The 14,618-nt window shown below is 41.7% G+C and overlaps 1 protein-coding gene across 2 annotated transcripts in view; it reads right to left on the reverse strand.

The window, feature by feature from the left end:
- adamtsl5 (ADAMTS like 5) overlaps positions 1 to 14,618 on the reverse strand; it is a 64,509-nt gene that overhangs the window by 6,451 nt on the left and 43,440 nt on the right. For both annotated transcript variants that reach the window (XM_004566358.6, XM_004566359.6), the window contains 5 exons: positions 13,529 to 13,656; positions 11,115 to 11,238; positions 8,329 to 8,415; positions 7,582 to 7,745; positions 421 to 619 (listed from right to left, as the gene is read on the reverse strand). In XM_004566358.6, the coding sequence (XP_004566415.1) occupies positions 421 to 619; positions 7,582 to 7,745; positions 8,329 to 8,415; positions 11,115 to 11,238; positions 13,529 to 13,656 (702 nt within the window). The remainder of the gene's footprint in view (positions 1 to 420; positions 620 to 7,581; positions 7,746 to 8,328; positions 8,416 to 11,114; positions 11,239 to 13,528; positions 13,657 to 14,618) is intronic.

Genomic DNA, 14,618 nt, shown 5'->3' on the forward strand with positions numbered 1-14,618 from the left:
GACACAATGAATCTGTCTGGTTTTGGTAACAGATCCACAGCACAACACCACAGAAGGCAGCATTTATGACGTTGGAAAGATAGCACAAAGTCCATTTTAGCTGTTATCATTAAAGAAACAATAAAAACACTGTATTCATGTAAGTATCTGCTCAGTATAGGGCAGATGGTCTGAATGTTGCTGACGGCACACTCTTTCATGAGTTTCTCCCCTTACAGGAATGACTGGCAGAAATTTCTTTAATGTGGTACTTGTGTGTTTTTAAAGGCAGCCTAAAATTTCTTCTCAACCTGAACTGAGCTTTAAGTAACATGAGGTTGTTTGAGAGGTTGACTGACTTACAGTTTACTGACTTACTAAACTAATGGTTTAATGTATGAATCTGTTTCACGAGAATTAAAGAGAGTATATGGGCCTTACACCAGTGAGGTCGGGGGGTGTTTTGTGGAACCCTGGTAGTGGTGGTTGTGGCTGAAGCAGTGGGCTGACTCCAGGGTAGGTAGCTGGCAGTATGGTGAGCCTGTCGCAGTGGGCTCCTCCTCCCGTGGAAGAGAGCATACTGGTCTGGTGGGAGCCAATACTCGTACTCAATCCCCGGGTTTCTGTCTGTTGCCAGAACCTGCACACAAGTGAACAGTTCAGAGTGGCATGGAGAAAAAGAAAAATAGCAAGCTATCAGTCAGGACCATTAGAGCCAAAGGAAGATTTCTATTTCTATCTGCAGTAACCGGATTCTTTCACCGAGCTGACATATACTCTTTCCAAAATGTTTGGGCTAACTCCAAGAAAAAGTCTTTGACTAGCTTCCTCGTTCTCATTTCTATTTTGTTGTTAGTCATCTTGTTATCAGTACATGTGCCCAGATACTTGAAGCTACTCCCACAGACTGACCAGAAATTGAAGGACCTGTCATCAGGCCTGTGTAATTCACCGTCTTGATGCTCAATCATCCAGGTAAGTAAATCTCCAAAGGTTGATTCTGTTCATCTGGACGTTTTCAGTGGGAGAAACGTTTCGTCACTCATCCAAGTGACTTCTTCAGTCTCAGCTGACTGCAGGTTTCCAATCTTATAAACAGTACATTTGCATAATGACTGAAACCAGCTGAAAACGCTACGTCCAGATGAACAGAATCAACCTTTGGAGACTGTGTAATTCACATTTTGTGAACCTTAAACATCAACTAATAATGGATTATCAGTTAGAATTCCAATCTCCTTCCTCAGTCCTCACCTGGAAATATGTTCAAATTCTAATCCATTGAATCCGTCTTGTTGTTGTTGTTGTATTAAAGTCAGATTGACAAATAGCATCTTTTTACTGTAAGTGACATGCAGCTGTATTAAATAAAATCATGTTGCATCTTCTGTGCCCCTTTGTGGTTTATATACAAACTGCAAGGATCCGACTGATCCACTACAGCTGAGGTAAGATGTTCACTAACCACTTGTGCCACATATTTAGCCAGGACAAGTCAAAAGTTAAAGCACCTAGATGAAAGTCACCAAGGGCTTTTGGGAAGTGCTTTAATTATAGAAGTCTTCCATATATTTGGGAATGCGCATGCATTTAACAAAAACTGAAACAGTCTGGTCAAACTGCTGCCCAGATGCTTTATGTGGTTAATCCTCAACAGTTACAAACTGGGACAGATGACCAGTTGGCTCTGAGCTACATCAGCCATTATGGTACTGGTACCTTTACCTTTAAAGCTGTGGCGTGTCCAGCCCAACCAGACTGGCCACCCCAGGTGCCACCCCGAAGCTAAAACAATAAGTGAATCGAGTTTGAATGAGTCACTCACCAAAATAAATCGGGTGTTTTGAGTCATTTGAGTCACTGAGTCAGTTGCTAGGAGAGTGCAAAAAATGTACATTTTCACTCAAACTTAATTTGTTTGTCTTTTCATGTAAACCCAATTGCTAAGATGAGTGATTGAAAAAGAAAAACAACTTTTTTATAGAGCAAAAAAGAGCAAAAAAATAAAGAGTTGTAAAGGGAACATTTATTTTTATTTCAATAGAATATCAATGAAATTTCTGACAGATAGAAATGAAATGTGAATCATCAAAATCAAAAATCGAAATAAAAATAAATAAAATTCACAGATTAAAGCGTTCAAAAGTACTAGTCCACTTCAAAATTAATTGTCCCTTACAGATTGGCATTGAGGAAAATAAGCTCCCGAACTTTTCCAGGGCTGAGACGGTTCCTCTTGTCTGTAATTATTTGTCCTGCCTTTGAAAAGATCTGCTCTGATGGAACGGAAGTTGCCACTATGCAGAGTCTCGTCTTCATAATATCGCAGGTTTTTTTGAAGACAGTGGCACGGGACTTCCACCACTCCAGGGGGTCCAGCATTGGGGGTCCAGCATTGCCTCTGTGAAGGGGTTTTGGACTCCTGGCCTCAGTGATGTAAACCGCTTTTCAAAATCGGCCCAAATCACAGGCACTGTCTCAGTGGAAGGATTGGCCTGTGGGACACCCTCTCCTTCCTCTGTGCTGGGTGTTGCCAGTGGCAGTGGTCTTAAGGACCTCGATGCAGCTTCCACAACTCTTGTTACAGCATCTTCTGCATGTCTATCATGCAAAAATGCATGCTTCTTGAACCTGGGATCCAAAAGTGTAGCATCTGTAAGCAGGCTCACTTGTTCGATCCCCCCCAGCCATTTGACAGTTTCTGCCATGAGGATATCTACCATGTTGCGGATTGGCTGATAGATGGAAGGACTTCTCTGTCTGTGTGCAGTAACCCTCTGCAGCCCTCTTGCCATTAAAATGGCTTTTGATCCAGTAACAAACCTGTTGAGGAGAAATAAAGGAAAGACTGTAGTTCCATGCGTTTTAATGCAGTTATAGCCCCTGCAGTGCAGTGCATTAAGCATACATTGTCATAGAAAACCATTTCACAGTTTACATTTAATTGTAAGCTGTTGTAAGAAACATCTTAAATGCTATTATCTGGGAAAGAATTGAAAAATGTGTTTAGGCAAATGTAATGACACAACATGAAATATATACATGTATTATGAAACTATTTTAACATACCTTTCGGCACTCAGTTCCACAGTCACTTCCTCAAAAGGCTGCAGGACCTCACAGGTTTCCTTGACCATCTCCCACTCTTCAAGTGACAGGGTTTGCAGCTGTGGATTCACCAAGGCCAGGGTGGAAATGAGGGGATCCTTCACTTCTGCAATCCGCTTCAGCATGTAATAAGTGGAATTCCACCTGGTTGGCACATCTTTCTTCAGTCGTAGTTGGGGCTGTCCCATCTGCTGCTGTGTCTCTCTCAGTTTAGCAGAAGCCACTCTGCTGCGGCGTGTATATTCAATTATTGCTTTTACCTTTCTGATAATTTCTTGAATTTGAGACTGCTGGATTCCCTTTCTGACTATTAAATTCAAAATGTGTGCAAAACAATTTAGATGGTTCCAGTGCAGAATGTCACCCACAGCCTTCTTGACATTGGCTGCACAATCACTTACACATGCAACTATCTTTTCCATAATGGCCCATTCAGTTGCAATCCTTTCCAGCTCTCTAGCCAGGTTTTCAGATGTATGGTTGTCTGTTAATTCAAAACAGTCCAACAAGTTTGACTGCAGCTTAAACTTGGTCACATAGTGGCATGTAACAGACATGTAACTTGTTGATGTGCTGGAGGTCCAGCAGTCAGTTGTTAAGCACACAGCAGGTGCTGTCTTGATTTTTTCCTGAACATCAGCTCTTATCTTCTGAAACAAATCGGGCATCAGCTGTCTGGATACTGTACTTCTACTGGGAAGAACATATGAAGAATCAAGTGCCTTGGTGAATTCCCTAAATCCTCTGTCATCAACGATTGAAAAGGGCTGAAAATCTTGGGCAATCATTTTAACCTGGTCAACCTTGCTCTGCTGAAGTGGCATCATGGGCCTTGACACAAATGCTCCCATGTAAGACTGCCTCTGTCTTCTTTTTGCTGATTGTTGTCCTTGCCCTGCTGTGTGTGTGCTTGTATTCTCTTGCTGAGTACTTGTTGATGTGCTGCTGGAATAAACAGGTGATGTGACCGCTGTTGATAATGCTGCTGTTGAAGATTGTTGCTCCTGCTGCTGGCTGCTAGGTAGTCCAATGGTAGTAGCTGGGTTTTGACTGTGCTGTTGTTGTTGTGGGGTGCTTGCTACTGAGATGTCTTCTCATATTGGACGTGCTTCCCCCTCGAAAAGACAAAACTGCCTTGCAAATGTTGCATTGTGCATGTGTTGCACAAACAAACCCATTGCCGGGGGGGGGGGGGGGGGGGGGGTACGGTATGAAAAGGGAAAAAAACAACAACGCTTGGACACTGCTAGCACGGGGCGCCCACAGGAACGCAAAGCAGGAGATGAAGCATAGCTGAATATGTTTCCAAACCAACTCTATTCTAAGCCAAAGACTAGAAAATATGGTGAAGCATGGTTTCACCTGCACAAGTGCCGAGGTAGGTCTCCCTGCAGGATTGGTTTCCCTGTGTCGAGAGCAGCGCTGGGCTGTTCAAATCACGGACAAACAGTATCCCACATTCTTGATTTTTAGTTCACAAACACTTGTTGTAATGACTAACTACTCCTGACATGTTGGAGATGTTAGCTCTTTATACAGTAAAGTTACAGTGGGATACAAATAATATCAGGCTGATCCTGCCACGATTCGTTCCCTCGGTTCAAATCCCGGACAAACAGCATCCCACAGCTGTTTATGTTTTTGAACCCATTTTGCACAGAGACATTTTTGGAAAAATGTATTGATAGCAATTTTGAATATTATTACACAGGAAAATAACAACTACATGTAAAATAATTACACCGTGACGCCTCTGCCTTTGTAAATAGAGGGACAGTAACTGCGTGTGTGTATGTAAGCCTGTAAAAACTGCAGATAGAGACAAAATACTGTTAATCTGACTATCTGCCACTCTGCAATTCCTCTCATGTAAACAATAACGTGGCGCACAGCTGACGTGAAAAAAAGGCACATACCTTTGACGTTGCGTGTCGAACTCTGTATTCCTCGTCCACACGTAAACGCAAAAAAGGAGTTTTAAAAAAATCTCAGTTTTCGGTGATTCGAAACGCCGTTTACGTGTGGACGAAACAGCTGCGTTTTCAAAAATACCCGTGTAGGTGTGGACGTAGCGTAAAAGAGTCAGTAGTTTATTTTATTACTACCTGTAATTTATTGCAGATTACTTGTATTTGCTTAATTGTTTACTAAATGTTTGAGGTGTGAAATAAACCGCAATGGTGCAAAATATGGGCGTGTGGTTGGAGGATGTGTTTGTGCGTGTGCGCGCCAGGGGGGGCGCGAACATTTTTCATGTAAAACAAAGGGGGGCCCAGCAAAACAAGTTTGGGAACCACTGGCTTACGCTACGATTCAGCACGTGAAGGGAGGGGGTGAGTAACTCAAATGTGCTGTTAGCATGTTAGCAGAGCGATGCTACTGTGAACAGAGGAGCTATTGTCTTGATGTGAGCTTCTACTCAGGGTTTTTTCTTCCAGTTCAGAGCAGAAATTTTTTTAAGAAACTGGCTGTTGTTTTTTTCCCCACAATTTTAATTATAAGCTAGATATATTTCTACTAATGAAATTAGTTTGCTAACAGCAACAGGGATGAGTCAGTGAGTCAGTTGGGCTTGTGAATCATGATTCACGAGTCAGTAAAGTGATTCTCGAGTATTGAATCGAACATCACTAATGAGCATCACGTTAGCAAAGGAAGGAGAGCCAAGCACGAAAGACGGCACCACAGAAAATGAGAAAATGAGGTGAAAAGAAAATGAGAGAATAAATGTCCCAGTAAGTAATATTAAGTTTGTTGAGTTTAGTAAACTTCGGTGAAATTAGAATACCAAGGAAAAAATAACAGTTAAAGAATTATTGCAGCCATCGCATATTTCAGACAGTAGGCTGCTGGGGGGAGCTAGCATAAGAGTTATGAGTTATAAGATATAATCCAAGTCGTAACATTGCTGTGTGGAGCTGCAGATTTGGTTGCAGGTTAATACTGGCAGTGTCACCATGCCAGCTGACTGTACTTCGTCATCAGCCAGTGTTGTTCTTTATACATCAATATTACTAAAGTTTACCATAACGCAGCACTTACACTACACTGTGCGGTCTATCTAATTTCTCTCATTACTTATCCTATCTGCCAGCTCCATGTTATGAATAGAGTGTAAATCACCCCTGTGCCATGTTCAGTGCAGGGATGTGCAGTTCTGGATCTCAAGGCTCCTGGTCTCCCGGTTTCAGATGTTTCCATACTTCAACACAGCTGATTTAAAGAATCATTTACAGACTTCTGCACAACTAGGTGTTTGGGGATTATTTGATTTGAATTGGCTCTGTTGGTATAGGTAACATCTAAAACGTGCATGATAGGGGTCCATGAGGGCCAGAATTTGACATCCCTGACTTCTAGTCAAGGTCATACATCAGGAAAGTTGTTGTTTGTGACATAAGTTTTTGCTTTATTACTTCAGGGCCAACCAGTAGAGATAAAAGAAGAGAAAGAATGAAAAGATCTCAAAATATTGAGAATTTCTTTCTTAAGAAGGCTAAAATACACCCAGAAGCAGAGAGCAATGTCAGGGAAAGGTGGACTGAGCAGCAGTCATCACTGTCACCTGTGAGTTCTACAAATGAAGGTATGTGTGAGAAGGAAAATGCAAGGAAGGGATGTTTATATTGTCAAGGTACTTGAGTAAATGTTCACTTTCAAAACATAAATATTTTGCAACTCCAAGTGCTGCTGTTTACAAATGTTTTTGTACTTCTTGTCTTCCTAACACGTAACAGACTCATATTAAAAGTTCAAGAAGTTTATTTTTGCACAATTTATACTGAAAACATTATCAAAAGAAGGCATAGAAAGTATTTACTTGCTTTCAGGTTTCATTCAAATGTTAGTCTTTTCCTTTGTTTCCCCACTTTTTTCCTGTTTCAAAATCAAACACCAGTTTGTGAGAAGATTATCTTCTTTTTTTAATAGGCAGATAAAGTTTTGCATTGGCTAATTTGCCAATTGAATGTTAAAAATGTTCATATTTTAATATTACAAAAATGCTTTTGCTCAAAACATATGTGCACTATATGTCAGTAAAAATACTATGCAAATATTGCTGTCCTTGAATGCTGAATAAACACTGACAAAGCACTGATTGTATCTCTTTTACTTTATCAACACAGTATCTAAAGACTTTGCTCTGTAGTGGTTAAAATCTCATTCTAATAAGAGTTAAAAGCGCATTCGGTTATTAGGTTTATAGGGTTATTGAATTATGGTTAACGGTTGGCAGAATTCTTTTTTAACATTATCTGCCAATTACATCTGCCACCCTTCTCCAAATCTGTGCCCCTACCTGGCCCCCCCAACAAAAGTTTTCTAGACACGCCACTGCTTTAAAGTCTTCAGTGTCAAAACAGACATGTAATTGATTTATAAAATATATATAAATATTTGGACAGAGACAACTTTTTTCTCATTTTGGTTCTGTACATTACCACAATGAATTATATATATTTGTTCTGTTCCAGCATCTTCAGATATTCTTACCATTAGATGAAGGTCTTCCTGGGTGGGTCCTGGCACCTCAAAGCTTTCCCAGGTGTCTGCTGAGCGCCGATAAACCAGCTTAGTCCCTGCTACACTGTACTCGCCTGGAACGCTGATCTTCCAGTTTCCATTAATCAAAAACTGGGAGCGTCCATTCTGCAGGGCTGTGCAAGGGAAGAACAGGTCATGAGAATGAAGGAAAGACTGGCATGTCTTTCGACATCAAAGGAAACAGTTATGTTTCCTTATCAGTGGGTGAAGTTGAGGCAAAGGCCGGATGCCAGAAGCAGAAATATGGCGCCTGACTATATATGGCAGCAGTGACTCCTGGAGGGGAGAGATTTTCCATGACATGGATGGAAACAAGTACCTTCACCTGTCTTAACCAAGTGGTCAAATAAAGCCTTTATGAGGGTCTCTTTAAAGACAACAGCGCATTCTGTTTCAGGGCGTGTTTTATTTTGGTCTCATAAACTGTGATGAGAATAGATGCCCTTGGTTATTTTGCTGCCTGGGAAACGTTCAGAGGGTCCAGAAACCAAATGGGACCGTCAAGCCCACTGTCTCCAGGGAGAGGAAGCCACAGCATGTGTAGACCTGAATTATAAAACTGATTTACACTGCAGCTATGAAACAGTGATGCAAAGAGACTGCCATGGAATTAAGCTGAAAGTCAAACGCACAGCAGGCCTGGTGTGTGTAAAAGAGAGACAGGGAGAAAAAGCGGCTCTGTAGACGGATTCTTACCAAGATAATTCCTGCTGTTATCAGTGACTCGGATGTGAGTTGCTCCAGCAGGGATCATGGCCACTTCATTGTATCCAAAAGGCCCGCCTGACAGAGAGAGTAAAAGCTTGGTTTTAATTGGATTTCTTGCACCACATTCAGAAAAGGCCATTTTTTTTCCAATCAACTACACAAATACAACACCAACAGCAAGCTTGGATACAAAGTACCAGGAAGCCAGGAAACAAGAAAATCCTAGAAATCATCTAAAAGAAGCTTGTTGGTTAAACAATAATCCCACATCTGCCTCTGGGATTGCAGAGAGAGTTATGGCTCAGTCTGCAGGTTGAAGTGTTTACTTATATATACGGTCCAAAAAAAGGATGTGTCTGTAATGTTAAAGCATCTTCACGTTCAAGTCATCTTACAAGACCAGACCAGCCTCCTGACAGAAATCAACCCCTCAGTTACTTGTTTAAACTCTTTTATTAAAAACTAAATCACCAACATCAGATTACTAGACTACCACTTTATTAGAACCAGTCAATTTACCATTTTAGTGCCATGCTAAACAAGCAGTCACAAAGTTTAAACATTTTTTAAACATCTTAATGTTTTTCTGTCATTTAGAACTTTTTTCTCATTTATGTATGTGAAAATTCCACAAAATGCTGTGGATGCTATCCTAACCCCACCCTTAACTCTAAATGGTCACATGGTGGATACCAAAAACCTGCTATGCATTACTGAATGTTATTTGAAAGGCTATAAACTTGCACATCTCCAGACAATTGACTGTACTATTATCCTAGTTTGATACATTCTGTCATTTTTCAAACATAATAGATATTTAGAAGCATTCAGACTGTACTGTGCACCTGATACTCAGGGTCTACCTTTGTGTAACTGAGCAGTCAGTAAGTGCTCTGTGATCAGTGACTCACAGAAAACCTGGATTATTAATCACATGATTATAGCTTTTAAAAGAGCTTGCTGTACACTTGCAGGCGATGGTTTGTAACGTGTCATTATAAGACAAACGGGATCTGTAATGTCAGTAATATTAAACCTAATTAAGCACAAAGAAAAAGAAATATGGACTCTAAACTCCCAACCATTCCTTACAGACTGATACTTCAAGAAATAGAAAAAGTCTCAGGTGTGTCCCCGAGCGCAAAGCATCAACAGCATGAAGCTCATTTATCATGACGTATAAAGAGTGTCTCACTCTGGTTTTTCTTTTCACCAGTTTCGGAGAAAAACTATTCTCGAGGTGAATCTGCAGGGCTTTATGATGATATAGTGTTTTGAAATGTCAAAGTGGCAGGCATGTGATCAGCGATGAGCTCGGGGCCATGTGCATTTGGAGCTTGGAAAGAACCGTTTCGTGCTGCCCCATTGGCCCTCCCTCCACTGGTGAAGGAAAGGAAAAAGAGCCCTTGGAGGCTGCTGAGTCACCCAAACAAAGCAGCCTTTATCAGCCGTGTTCTTCTTTCTCAGTCTGAGCCATTATGGGCCAGGACTTCATCTATCACCTCTGGTCTCCCTACACAATGAGCTGTGAGAGAGAACCACTGTTACAGAGCCAAAGTGACACACTTGAGGTGTTAGGCACTTTGTAATTAGGTTTAATTCCCCAGAATCTGGTGCTTATTATTTGTTTATTTCCATCTATTATTCTCAGACCATTAATGTTTGAGAATATCATGAAAGCTCTGTATTATGTTGAGGTTTCCATTCATTAGATGAATGCTCCCAGCTGAATAGGAATGCCCCCTAAACAAACCTCCAAACTCACATGAGTTAAAAAGTAACTATTCTGAAGATAAAGCAGCCAACAAATTCCAAAAGCTGCCAAAAATCACATCAAAATGTAGCCAAAGTGCCTTAAACGTGCAAGGCCACTAGATGGCAACTGGTGTTTTTGCAAAAAGAATTTTGGTTAAATACCAATACTATGAAGTCTATGAAGTCTTGACCTCTGTATACACAGACTATTCCATGGTTTGCTCACCAGCTGATGACTTACATTGACATTTGAATTCTTAATTCAATTAAACAGGGCAAACAATGCAGTATAATACTGCAACCCAGTGTGTGGGGTTTGTCTGCAGTATACGGGGGAACATAGCACACAGATGCAGGATGAAGTCAAGAGGCTGGAGATGAACTTGAAGAACATGTGTCCAAGTCCAAGCTCTGCCTGCTGCTTTGTTTTTGCTCTGTTTAATAATTGAAATACATTTTGATGTGATTAAATTTCAAAGTAAACTGAGTTAGAAACAGTTTGTTCGCTGGCCGGGTTTAAGTAGTGAATACTTGTGTTTTCTAACCTGTTATTTCTCTTTTCAGATAGAGCATACAGGCAGACAAGCTTCTGAAAACCTCCTCCCAGCATGCAGTCATAGCCCACATTATCCTCTCGAGTACAAGTGCTGATGAAGGTAGAACATGATGTGGTGGCACCGAGCCAGAATGGCCCAAAGAACTTTGTGTTCTTCCTCCTCTTTCCTGAATCAACTGTAATTTTGTAGCTGTTGTTAGCTCGATTCCTCCTGGAAGGCAGCCAACTGCTTTTATTTGGTAAACGTGTTGCCATGGTTAATGTTCACTTCATCAGGGAACAGTTCCCTGAGCTTGAATGACTAATAGCATTTGGGTAGGAAAACACAAAGGGGGGACTGGAAATATCCCCACGCTGTGTTGGCATTTCAGTCCTTATTACTCTGTGTGTGTGTGTGTGTGTGTGTGTGTGTGTGTGTGTGTGTGTGTGTGTGTGTGTGTGTGTGTGTGTGTGTGTTTCCTACCTGCCTCCAGACTGTTGCTCTGGTACACACTCTTGTGGTGTAGGCAGGTGGCGTTGTGTCCGCCACACACCATGCAGGCATCCACCTGCTGCTTTGAGCCTAAGATGAAGTCACAGCCAGGTTTCTGTGATAAACACAGACAAATGCTTTGAGAAGGACAGTTTGCTTTGACTTAATGTCGCTCCTGTTTTTCCTAACAGCGTGCATTTTCTGCTGAGAAGTAACCTTTCTTTTGGCCTTTTCTTTGCCATGTAGTCACCTCCAGCTACTGCCGGGCCTCAGCTCTCTTCACTCTTCCTTTCTTTCTCGTATTTGCTTCTCTCTGTCATTTGCTTGCTCTTACAAACATTTACTTTGTGGAAAAACTGTACCCCAGGGCCTCAACAGGGCAGTGTGGGTTGGAGTCGTCTCTGTAAATGCCAGAGTAAAGAGCAGCGAAGACGAGCAGGATGTTTTATGGTGTGTGAAGAATCTGTTGCTAGAAAGACGACAGTGGCTGCGCTCTTCTGTGGTCTCCATTTCTGCTGTACAACCCAATCAAAGAGGTTCCCACACTAGAGATCAATAATCTGGAGAACCTATTTAATTAAAAACACATGATCTGTTTGCACAGAAGAAGACATGGATGCTGTGACATTTAGGCATGAAAGCAGATTGACAAATTGAATGGTTGAAGTTGTTGCTGAGCAGCTCTTCTAAAGTCTAGAACTGATACGGTCAGTTCACTGTTTGGTCGTTCAACAGGAAATGAACAATCAGAATCAGTAATTTAATCATTTATGTCATCCAAAGGATGACAGCTTTCCCACTGGTAACCTCCACAGCTGAAGAGAAAACTATTCTTTTTCTTAAAGTCAAAACTAATCAAGTATCAAAATCTGCAGTTTCTCAAGTGGCCACTTGAGGCAGGCGAAAACAAACCAGCCAATCCCGATGGACTCTCCATTCCAGCCAAAGACAATAAACCCACTTTGGGGTTGGATCAGGAGGGCATCCAGGGTAAAATCAAACATGTGGTGCTGCCTGCTGTGACTAGGGAGCAGCTAAAACATAGCTAGTAATTGCAGAATGAAATAATTTCTTAAACTGAAAAGAGTTTAGATAATTTTGTGTGGTGTACATTAAAGAAACACCGCAGTTTTAGCTGTGAAGGAGTATCTACACTTACACTGCACACATACGGTCCTGTGTTCATGTGTTCACCTGCCTGAACTCAGTTTGTTACCTGCAGGACTCCACGAGCTGCAGGCTGCATCTGCTTCTTGTTTCAGGCCCAGGGCAGCTCTGACCTGGGCCAGCACAAGTCTGTGGCCCATAAATCCTCTTATATGTGCCACACACAACATGTGAGCATGCTCACACACAAATACACACGTATGCACATGCAGCATATGTAAACACAGACACAAATTAATCCTTTGTGGGCTGTGTAAAAATAGCTTCAGCAGTGAGCGTCCTCCCTTGCAGCAGATGTGTCTGCTGAGTGTTATGTATGCATGTCCCAACAGCACACGGGCTCCAGGACCCATGAGACACACGTTTGTTTCCTACCCAGTCCCCATCCGTGTGAGGGTAGGAGAGGTGAGAAGGGGACAGGCTAGATGTGGGATTGTGGAGAGCTCAGCAGAGCCATAATGCTAACTGAAGGCTGCAGTCTACACTGATGAGAGAACTGTGGTCCAAACGCACAGCATGGAGTTCACTTCTCCAGAGAGCTCCAGTGAGACTGGTCAACATCACTTATGCCTCAACAGAGTGGAGCTGAAGGCACAAGAGACTCGGGCCAGTTTTCTTTTGACATCGCCGTCATTTGAAAGCTTGGATGAGTTTTTAAGGATTTCTGTTTCCAGAAGTACAGCTCCTGTTCATTTTTTCCATAGACATGTGACTGAGTGTCGGAGCACCTCAGATGACTGAATGGACACGTAACTCTCTTCAAATAATATTTATTTGATAGAAAAGTGAAATTATTTGTTTTTTAGTAGAAAAGGAACAAAAATTAACCGTAACTCTCAATTTGGCACAAAGCATCCACATATAAAATCAAATTACTGTATAATGACTTTAAAACATGTAAATAGTTTAACTTTTAGACTATAGTGTGGTGAGAAAATATCCTGATTTTTGCATTCCTGGTATAGACCCGACGTGACATCTGCAGTCCAGTCACAGGTGTGAAAATCAAGTGCCCATATTAGGAATATCCCCTCTCTGTGACATCATACTGACCCAAGAGCAGGAAAAAATACCTGAAACAGACTGACCTTCGTATCTGAATCCTCGGCCATGTTCAACATAAGCATCTGGCATTGCTTATGACAGAAAACAAGGAAATCCATAATAGGTCTGCTTTAAATCTTCTATGCGGTAAACATAGGAAACACTGACACACACACAGACCGGGTACCACTCACCAGGCAGCGTCCGTTCACACACACTGCTCCTGAGTCCTTGTCGCAGGCTGTGCCGTCAAGCACTCGGCCAAAGTTGAAGTAGAAGTTGTGACCCAAGGCCAAGCAGCTGAGTTCACAGGGGTTAGAGCCTGGCAGAGAAGATATTCAGTCAGTGGCTCATTATAATATTATGGGAAAATAGGTGAAGCAAAGAGGCAGCGGGGGAGGTGACTGAACAGCAAAAACAACCAGAACATGGAGAAAGAGAGCAAACTGAACGAACAGCAACAAAGTCCTGGGATTTAACTTCCAGTAGGCCACAGCAGGATGTGCGAGCTACACGGCTGCCACAAACACACAAACTACAGCTGCGTACAGCTGCTGAGCTTTTTTATTGTTTAGCTACAGTCTGTATGGGCCTTAAAAAACACAGTCTCTGCACATCCACGAGCTATACATCTGAGTCCCTGGAAAACAGAAAAAAGCGCTGTTTTATATGCTCATCGAGGCTCTGAATGTTATTGGGGAACACTTTTTAAATTCATCTCCAGACATTTTGCTGTAGTTTGTTATATTCTACACAGATTAAGCCCAAAAGACACATTAGGATAGACTTTTCAGCTCACTGTGGATTTTTGATACGCACTAACTTGTTTGATGGGTTTTATTGAAGATTTGTGGTTTGTTATGTATGATTAACAAAGAAGGGAACATATTGACACAGTCAAACTGTGGGAAACTGACTTCCTTTTGCGCCTAAATGATGAGTCCCCTTACAGTAAACCATTTCATTTTACAGTCGTGGTTTAAATTCAGTGTTAGGACCGAGCAGGCTGCTTATGGTGTTAGTGTGGTGCCATCTGTCCCATCACGATGCCCACAAGTAGTAGAAAAACTGTATTTCAAATATATCTGGTCTAAAAGCCACGAGTGCCCAGGAATTGCTTTATTGGTGTGCAGGGTTTTTTGTGTTTTCTAGTTTTAAAACGTGCTTCTGAAGACAACATAGAAAAAAGTCTCTCTTTCAATCCATGTTAGATATCACTCTTCTCCTCAGAGGCCTGTAGATCGAATAGGAACGTTCGCTGGCTTTCAAGGAAGCATCTTTTGA

Source organism: Maylandia zebra, linkage group LG1 (assembly GCF_041146795.1).
Source record: "Maylandia zebra isolate NMK-2024a linkage group LG1, Mzebra_GT3a, whole genome shotgun sequence".
Taxonomy (NCBI): domain Eukaryota; kingdom Metazoa; phylum Chordata; class Actinopteri; order Cichliformes; family Cichlidae; genus Maylandia; species Maylandia zebra.